This window comes from Phlebotomus argentipes, unplaced genomic scaffold, assembly GCF_947086385.1.
Source record: "Phlebotomus argentipes unplaced genomic scaffold, Phlebotomus argentipes genome assembly contig_6, whole genome shotgun sequence".
NCBI lineage: Eukaryota > Metazoa > Arthropoda > Insecta > Diptera > Psychodidae > Phlebotomus > Phlebotomus argentipes.
In genome coordinates, this window is record NW_026776145.1 from 4,686,980 (window position 1) to 4,696,151 (window position 9,172).

Consider the following 9,172-nt stretch of genomic DNA (forward strand, 5'->3'; position numbering starts at 1 on the left):
CAACCACCGAGCGAATGTGACTGAGAAAATGCGCGCGGACCAACTCGCCAATTCTCAGCGTCTTCGCGAATGCCAACCCGGCAACAACACCACGTTTCTGTGTCTTTTTTTCCCCTTCGAAGCCCTCTCTCGGCCGCCTCCCCACGCCGGCCGCCCAACACAGTCGCAGAAAAAGGTTTCCCCTTTGACCAGCAGCGCTTCGACCGTCTTTTTGCCTCACACGCGGCAACGGTAATTCGTCAAGAACATTGCCTGTGGGGATTTAATGCAGCTCATCCAAGTAATTGAGTTATTCCTGCTGTGACGATGGATGCAACTGGTCGCACGCAACTTAGCAAAGACACACCTTTGTTAAACTGCCCAATGAAGAGGTGAAACAGCAAGTGGGAATATTCCAATTTTATCTCTGCTCTCTTATTATTATACTGAGTAAAAAGACGTTTGGTTTGTACAGAATAGTCTCCTTTTATTGAAAAATACGTGTTAATTTATAACTTTGTTAAATTAGGTCAATAATTTAAGTCTTTTGAGATGTCTCGATGTGTGACAGAGGCTTAAGTAGTCTCCAAAGGTGTCGGAATTATGCAAATCCAGTTCTACTTTGAAGACTGCTCAAGTGTGCAATTTACATTTTTCCTTAGAAGAGGTGGTGTTGTTTTTTCAGAAGATCACAAATTGTTGACACTGATTATTTGATTGATCCACCCAATGAATGAAGACACTTTCACATAAACTCCTGGAACGTCCATGCGTCCACAGCCGAAGCCCCAGGACACCAAACCGGCCAATTCGAAGAATCCATCATCCTACAAGGAATCACTGCTTCAGCAAAGGTCTTGTATGAAATTCTGGAGGCGTTACCTGGCAGACGAGAGGTCCTCCGCCGTCTCCTTGGCAGGCGTCATTGCCCTCCTCTCCGCCGGCACAGAAGCTGGAGGCGGGCAGAATGAAGATCTTCTCTGTGACTGCATTCACCTTCCTTATGCACTCGGCGTCGCTGACGATGGGAATCTCAGCCTCTCGAATCCTCAAGGGAATTGGACCAGCTGAAGGGAGAAAATCCTATTAGCTGCTAAATTGAGGGGAGGGACTGATATTTCTCACCTTCACCCATGTAACCGTATCCCGTAACTGTGCAGCGCTTCCCGGCAGCGTGATTCACCCCTCGCGCTGGCAGACACACCAAACACACCCCGTCCCTCAGTTCAGCCTGACCGTGAAGCTTCAGCAGGGCAATGTCATTATCCAGAGTCTGACTGTTATGATTGTGATGAATGTATGTCGTGGCCACGCGGAGAGTTTGCGCTCCTGGACTTCCGTACTTCCTCGTGAGATCGTAATCACCCACACGGACGTAAATCGCATCTCCGGATCTTACAATATTGGTCACACAATGGGCAGCCGTGAGGATCCATTGGGTCCCAATCAGAGCCGCTCCGCAGAGATACTGATTGAGAGAGTTGATAAGCGCCACTTGCCAACACCACTCGCCATTGTCTCCGTCCTCTCCGCCCACGACTCGTGCTTTCCTCCTGCCTTGTCTCGTGAAGTTGCCAGCTGGTGGAAGGTCAGCGTACTGCACCAGATCTTGGCTAATCTGGAAAGGTGTGATATCATGGCCCAATTGGAGTCGTTCCCCGGTTTTCTTCGTAGGATGACCGATATAGTTGGTTCCGTTGATGTGCCTCTTGTTCCTCAAGGGCTCCACCTTGCGTCCCGTCCTGCTGGTACCCTTGACTCCACAGACGTACTTTGAGTAGATCGGCGGACGCGCGGTTGTTGATGTCACGACTGGTTCATAATTGTTGGTTGTTGCGATGGCGGGACCCGCAACTGGAGGCACGGGATAGTTGGGCGGCATGGGAGTGGCTGCTCCGTAGGGCGGTGGGTAAGCGGGCTGTTGCCCATTGTTGTACATGGCGGCTGTCTCATTCCTTGCCAAGGCATTCTGGACTTCCTGAATCCGGCTTTTGGGAGCACAACACTGAGTGCCGCTCTTCTTGCACTTGAACAGATCCGTGAGTTCTGCATTGCGGAAGCAAGTGAAACTCAGCAGACCAACTATGCAAGATCCTGGACAGTCCTCTCGAGGATCAGGAGTTGGTGTCGTCGAGGTTGTAGTCGTGGGAGGTTGAGTGATTGGCCTTCTGGATTGAGGACGTGGCCTGGAAGTTACAGCTGTCCGAGTGTTGTCACAGCAAACGGATCCTTGAGTGCAGGTTGAAGTCTTCGGGATGATGACTGATGGTCTGTCGCAAAACGCTGCCATGATGCTTAGCATGCAAAAGCCTGGACATCGAGGTGGTGGCGGTGGCGTTGTAATTCTGGGCGTTGTAGTCTCTATCCGATCATCTTCACCGCTGTTCGTGATGCAGCAACTTTTCTCTCCTTCACACGTGGCTTCAGTATCGATGTCGTCACACAAGAGAGCGAATAACCCGTTTGTGCAAATTCCTTGGCATTCCTTGAAGTCAGGCCTGGATGATGAGACTGTCTTTTCCGGCTGTCGATTTGCTGGCTTGCTGTACTTGTTGGGCGGTTTGCTCTTCACCGGATTGCTGGTCTTCAAGCGAGGTGGTTCTGTGGTGGTCTGAAAGACAGAGACAAGTGATTCTTGTGGCCAGACACTCGCAGGAATTTGTTCTACTTTCTGCGATTCTACTTTGTGTGTGCCAGAATTCGGTCTACCCGTTGTCGGCTTCACAACATGACCTGAAAAATCATCAACAATTTCTGCTTAATATTCCACACCAATCACTCCAGGCTTGACAGGGCCCGAAATTTCAATTGGAATTTATGAAAGTTCTTGACTCCCAGGGAGAAAATTGTTCGTGGTCACTCTCCCGGAAAACTTCCATAAATTTCAATCGGTCAATGAGGCCTCAGTCCAGCCGAGCGCAAGAGAGAAGATCTAATTACTGGGAACGTATAAATCAGCTGGCGGTTTATCTGGATAGATATCACGTGAGACGCAGCACTTGGAACCTGTTTTACATAGATCGGGCGTCTTCAGATAGGCCTCACAGTACTCAGCGATGCGATCCGCCACACAAACGCCCGGGCACTTGCTGTTCTTGTCCTCCTTCTTCTGGCTCTTGGTCGTGGTGCGCTCGGTGGTGGTCGTGGTGGTGGTTGACGCTATCTTGGGCGCCTCGGTGGTCTTGCTGCTGTCCGGGGCCGTCTCTATGCAGCACCGCATGCTGGGTGAGGGACAGGGCACGTCCTCCAGCACTTCGTAGCAGATTAGCGTGGCCAGCGTGTGGACGCACACTCCGGGACAATCTTTCGAGTCCGCTGTGCTCGTGATGGTGTCCAGAAGACCTGAAAATTCAGCAGTGTCACTAATCTCATTTGGAGTTCACCCAAAGATCTTCGCACGCAATCTTGTCAGAATTCTTGATGAATGAATGGACCATCAACAATTGGCATTGTTAAAATTCTAGGAAGAATCACACGAAAGAGTGCACTGGCCGTTCGGACAATGAGGGAATATAATGAGCTGTGCACTGGTGAAATTCAAATGGATTTGCATAAGAAAGTGGCAAAAATTGACCATTTAATCCCCGTTACAAATACACTTAAGCACATGGAGTTTCTGAAGAAATTCCCCGAGAATTCTTGCCATTTCCATAAATCAACAATTGATTTCAGTGTTCGTGCGAGGAAGGAAATAGAATTGAGGCCACACGATGGCGAAGGTGGAGATGAAGAGTAATTCAAATAAATAATACGTGTGTGCGCGCCATAAAATTTGTCATACCTGAGAGAAAACTCCCTGCCAGGGAGTCATCTTGGCCGGCAGCGAAGCCAGCACAGATTAACAGTAACACTATAGATATTTGCATTTGTGTGATTATCACTAAAAAGAAGCCGCTAACAAATTGTGTCCTCGGAGGACGACGATTCTTCGCCTCAAGAATCACACTTCACTGGGAGTCTGTTGGAATTCCACTCTGTTGCTTCTGCTGCTGTTTATGGTACACAACATCGGGGTACCGTTACAATGGGGCCCCACCGAGAACTCTGGATTGAAAAGAGCCTTATCTCTGCTGCGGAATCGCCACGGACAATCTTCAGGCCTAGGATAGACACATCCTCACGATGAATACCCGAAAAAGAGGAGTCGTTTGGTTGGCGCAATGAGAAACAGAACACCTGAGAACCACGTATCAATTGGACACGGTTTAACGGTATTATCGCCGTCACGAGAAGACAATACACGTTCTTCACCTCAACGAATCCACCTGAAGACTAACGCAATCTCACTCAGACTGGCCAAGTAGATGCTCCAACTTTATTCATGTTCTTCACGTTAGTCTAAAGAGGCGAGAAAGAAGAATGCGACAAAGGCGCAATGTCTTATGGTCTCTGAACTTCTTGGTGGTCAAAATAAATCCAGATTCCAGAGTATTTTTCGATTAGTTTAAATGATATTCCTCAAATGTCATACATCGACAAGATAATGATAAAAGACAAGAAGAATTGATACATTCTCTCATGAACTATGAAATTTATTGATTCTTCTGCAATTCCCATCTTCACTCGAAACCACAGAGCTGAACCTCCGAATGCACGGCGAGCATTGTGAGATGGAGAAAGAGAAAGAAAAGTATATGAGAGATAAAATTCCTGTCGAGGCAGCAAGTAGATAGTTTAAATGACTGATACTTCCGTCCCTCAGTCACACCGAAGCGCATCCATGGCCATTTTTGACTCCTGAGTCACTTATTGTGGTCCAAATACCTCAATTCATTGATAAACTGGCTCTCACTCAGAAGCGTTAATTACATTAGGACCTCTGAGATTTTGGCACCGATTTCTCACTCTCATTTTCACCGAGAAGACCAATTTTCTATGTCTCTCCATGGTCTAAATTTCATTTTATATCAATTTTACGCGAGTGTTTGAGGGAAAAGAAGAGTAAAACACGTGCGCGTGCTTTCAACGGCTTTTGACTGATTTAAATGAACCATAAAAAGCTTTAAATCTATCATTTACTATCGCAATTTTAATCATAATGTTAGACTACATTTCAATATTTCTCTCCGAATGGTTTGATGGTCAACTCATGGATTTGAACATGAGGAGGCGTTCCCAAGACATGCAGGACACTTTGAGAAACATCCTCAGCTTGCAGAATGGGCATTTCTTGCATATTAAATTTAGCAATGAGCTCATCTGGAACGATTTCCGTTTTCACGGCTCCTGGGCTAACAGAAGTCACTTTAATGTGATGCTTGCTCCGGATGAATTCCTGACGGTGAATCTCCGTGATTGCTGTCAAGGCGCACTTGCTCGGAGGATAGATGTTGAGGGAAGGCATTTGCAAATTGCCCGTGAATCCATGACCTGCGATACTGTTGATGTGAACAATATGGGAATTTCTGCCGTGATTTGCCATCGACTTGTAAGCCTCTCTCGTGCAAAAGACAACACCGAAGACATTCGTGTCAATTATTTCGCGAATTGGCACAGAATTTCCCTCCTTGATCAATTCAGTGTCACGTACAATCCCGGCGTTGTTGATCAACACGTCGATTCCATGGAATTTCGTCTCTATCCAATCGAACACTCTCACAATATCTTCCTCTTTGGACACATCACACTTGACAGCATGAAGATTTCCTTGGAGATTTGCCGGAAGTTGCTTCTTCAGAGCTTCAACTCTCTCAGATCTCCTGGCCAATCCAATCGTTATCATGCCCGCCTTCACGAGATCCTTGACAATGGCTGCCCCGATACCTGATGAACGAACATAAATCCAAGAATTACTCAGAAAAGGATTGCAAAGGAAGTTTCACTAAAGTTTGTACCCGCAGAAGCTCCGGTCACAACAGCCACTCGATTTTTCCACTGCTCCATTTTTATCGTTAGCTTCTTAACGCACAGAAGTTAAAATCAGTACTATTTCAACTTACTGTTCTTCCCTCTTCTTATATAATCTGTCTATAACGTACAATTTTGATAATTTTCCAATACATTCAAACGCAATTATATCTATCACAAGATAGAAAAAAATAAAGTGTGCAATTTCCTTCCCGATAATTGAATTGAATTCAACATTATTCTACTACAAATAATTATTATATATCCTGGTACTTTAGCTGTCTATCAAATGAATTATCCTCAGTTCATCAGCATATTGAGAGTAATAACAAATCCTTTGTTAATCTTAAAGATATTTTGTTGACAAAAGAGAGAATTTCATAGTTTACCACAGGGAGCAAAGCGCCTTGTGCAATGAAATAGTGAGAATGACCAAGAATGACACTTACGTTTACTTTTTTTCTGAAAATCATTCATTTTCTGCTTATCATCACAGTGAGGATTTATCAAGTGCACACGTAAAGATAAGAATTCCGGTGAGAAGTTACTTGTTTCCAATTATGACTTGCAGATGCTGTGATTACGAACTAATTCATATTTTAACGTTATAAGAAAATGATCAGAATACTCAAAAGTGTAAGAAAAAAAATTTCAAAGCATTTAAGCAATATTTTAAGAAAGTCTCGAATGTTTGGAGGCTTTTTAAATTGCAATGAGTGAATTATGAATGAGTGTTCAATTGTTTACTCGAAAATGTGTAGACAATTCGGTGGAGTACGATTGTGTGAGTGAGACCGCTATATAGTTCGCAACGTGACGGCGTCTCTTTCTAGCGCTGTCACTTGGAGAAAAAGTCGTGTGAAATTTCACGTATTTCGTATAAGTTTCCTCATCAGACGTGGTCTCCAGTCATTAGTCCAGCGCGGGCAGTGGAAGTCTCTCGCTCATAAGGTAGTCCAGTGTTTTGCACCTCATAAATAGCGCGGAAAATGAGCCAGGAAGTGGGTCGAAGTGTGCGGAAAACTAACCCGGGCAAGTGACACACAGAAGCAAAGTGTGAGAGCCTTCCTGCGCTAATGTTCAGGAAAATAATGAATTGGGAAACAATACTCACGATAAAGTAATTAAACTGCATTCATACAATGTCAATGTCGCTATTGCTGAAATTTGCTGTGCTCGCTTGTCTGTGGTCGACGACGTTTGGGGTATTTTACAAACAGCCAAATGGGAACAATGACAAACTTTGTTTCTGTCAGGTGAGTTTTCACGGGAGCCCCGCCCTCCCGGGGGCCACCGCGACGCTTTCATGACTAACTGTGGGATGTCATTTGCAGCTTCAGGGAACGATCGACGATTGCACATGCAACGTGGACACCGTGGACCACTTTAACAACATGAAAGTCTACCCAAGGCTGAATTCTCTGCTGTCCAGCGACTATTTTCGCTTCTACAAGGCGAATCTTAAGCAAAACTGTCCCTTCTGGGCAGACGACAGTCGCTGCGCCATGAAATTCTGCAGCGTCCAGTCGTGCGACGAGAGAGACGTCCCGGAAGGCATCAAGGGATTCTCTAATGAGTCGCCAGCTTTCAAGTACACTGAAGACGCCCAGGAGAGTCCGGTTGTGGACTGTGGGAGTGATCTCAATGCCGAACTCAGCTACTTAAACACTAGCATAAGCGACAAAGCGCATCAGGGCTTCCAACTGTGGGCGGATCACGATGAGGCGCAAGACAACTTCTGCATTCTGGATGATCACCAGGAAGGGGCGGAATATGTTGATCTTTCCCTCAATCCTGAGCGCTATACTGGGTACAAGGGCGATTCCGCCCACAGGATTTGGCGGTCAATCTATCTGGAGAACTGCTTTGGGTGAGTTTGCCAGCAATTCCTTGTTATCATTGCTTTCGCTGTGATTCAGTCGTACGTGTGGAAATTCAATTGGTTGGCGATGCGGTAAACAGTGAGGAACTGGGTCGCAGTTGGGCTCGAGAAAGTTTGCGTGACCCAGAGACGAACTCAACATCTGGAGAAGATTGCGCAATCCTTCAAAATGTAATCACACGAGATGAGAGTTTAATCAACTGGCATCAACTGGGAAATTCTGCAACGTCTCTGATAACACTGCATGGCGATAAAGACGAAGATTATTGGTTATTTACAATGTGGATGAAGTTGGGAAAGTACAGTGATTATTTTTTGGCAATTTCTGGAAAGTGCGGGTCTGTGAGATTGCGTAGGACGCACAAACAAACGTAAAGAGCACGCGTGGGGAAGGAAGCAATACAGTGACACATTGACATGTTCTGAAGAGCATGGAATTCCTCCTGTTATGACACATCAATTAACGATGAATGATTGGAGATATTCAAGACTAGACACTAACAACAATGGTTTATCTATTGCAGGTCATCGAAGCACAAGCACGGATTGGCTTTCATGCCATACATTCCCTACAGCGAGCTCTCTTCGGGCGGCATTTGCATGGAGGAACGCGTCTTCTACCGGCTCATCTCTGGTCTGCACTCATCCATCAACATCCATCTTTGTGCCAATTATCTGCTGTCGGAAAAGAAGGGCTTCATGTCGGACACTGGCGTGTGGGGTCCCAACATTGAGGAGTTTATCCGACGATTCAGTCCCACCGAGACAAACAATCAAGGGACTCATTGGCTGAGGAATCTCTACTTCGCCTACATCATCGAACTCAGGGCCCTCGCCAAGGCGGCTCCGTATCTAAGAAATCAAACATACTTCACCGGTCAGGCGCAGCAGGACAAGGAGGTGCGGGAGGCCATTCAGGACCTCCTCAATGTCATCGATAACTTCCCCAGTCACTTCAACGAGAGCACAATGTTTTCCGGCGGCGTGGGATCGGTGAAGCTGAAGCAGGAGTTCAGGGAAAAGTTCAGAAACATCTCCAAGATTATGGATTGCGTGGGATGCGATAAATGTCGGTTGTGGGGAAAGCTTCAGGTGCAAGGCTTGGGCACAGCGCTGAAGATTCTCTTCTCCGGGAAGTTTGACAATGCCACTGAGCTTGCCAGTGAGGACAATGGGGAGAAATTGAAACTGAAACGTACGGAAATTGTGTCGCTCTTCAACGCATTTGGCAGGTAAGATATAGAAAGTGTTAAATTGACAGGAAATTAATGCTGTTTTCTTTCCAGATTATCAACGAGCATCAATAGATTGGAACATTTTCGGAAGTTAATGAGATGATAGTGCGAAAATGAGGGTGGATATTGAAAAGAAAGAAACCAAATATGTGTTTTTTCAAAGAGGGCTGAAAGGAAACAATATCTGTGGTAATGAATCCAGACTAGGAGTAACTATATGGATATATCA

At 45.8% G+C, this 9,172-nt stretch overlaps 3 protein-coding genes across 3 annotated transcripts; 1 reads left to right on the forward strand and 2 right to left on the reverse strand.

The window, feature by feature from the left end:
• Positions 1 to 464: 464 nt before the first annotated feature.
• On the reverse strand, positions 465 to 3,845 carry LOC132258123 (protein masquerade). The gene is made up of 6 exons (XM_059755251.1): positions 3,761 to 3,845; positions 2,920 to 3,321; positions 2,648 to 2,712; positions 1,105 to 2,590; positions 862 to 1,046; positions 465 to 806 (listed from the first exon to the last, which is right to left on the reverse strand). The coding sequence occupies exons 1-6, from the start codon at positions 3,843 to 3,845 to the stop codon at positions 669 to 671; spliced, it is 2,361 nt and encodes a 786-aa protein (XP_059611234.1). The 3' UTR covers positions 465 to 668.
• A 723-nt stretch (positions 3,846 to 4,568) lies between these two features.
• LOC132259846 (farnesol dehydrogenase-like) lies at positions 4,569 to 5,910 on the reverse strand. Its single transcript, XM_059757645.1, has 2 exons — positions 5,814 to 5,910; positions 4,569 to 5,742 (listed from the first exon to the last, which is right to left on the reverse strand). The coding sequence occupies exons 1-2, from the start codon at positions 5,860 to 5,862 to the stop codon at positions 5,033 to 5,035; spliced, it is 759 nt and encodes a 252-aa protein (XP_059613628.1). The 5' UTR covers positions 5,863 to 5,910; the 3' UTR covers positions 4,569 to 5,032.
• Positions 5,911 to 6,695: 785 nt separating this feature from the next.
• On the forward strand, positions 6,696 to 9,165 carry LOC132259765 (ero1-like protein). Its single transcript, XM_059757525.1, has 4 exons — positions 6,696 to 7,082; positions 7,161 to 7,696; positions 8,233 to 8,940; positions 8,995 to 9,165. Exons 1-4 carry the CDS (start codon positions 6,969 to 6,971, stop codon positions 9,044 to 9,046), a joined length of 1,410 nt encoding a protein of 469 aa, XP_059613508.1. The 5' UTR covers positions 6,696 to 6,968; the 3' UTR covers positions 9,047 to 9,165.
• The last annotated feature ends 7 nt before the right edge of the window (positions 9,166 to 9,172 follow it).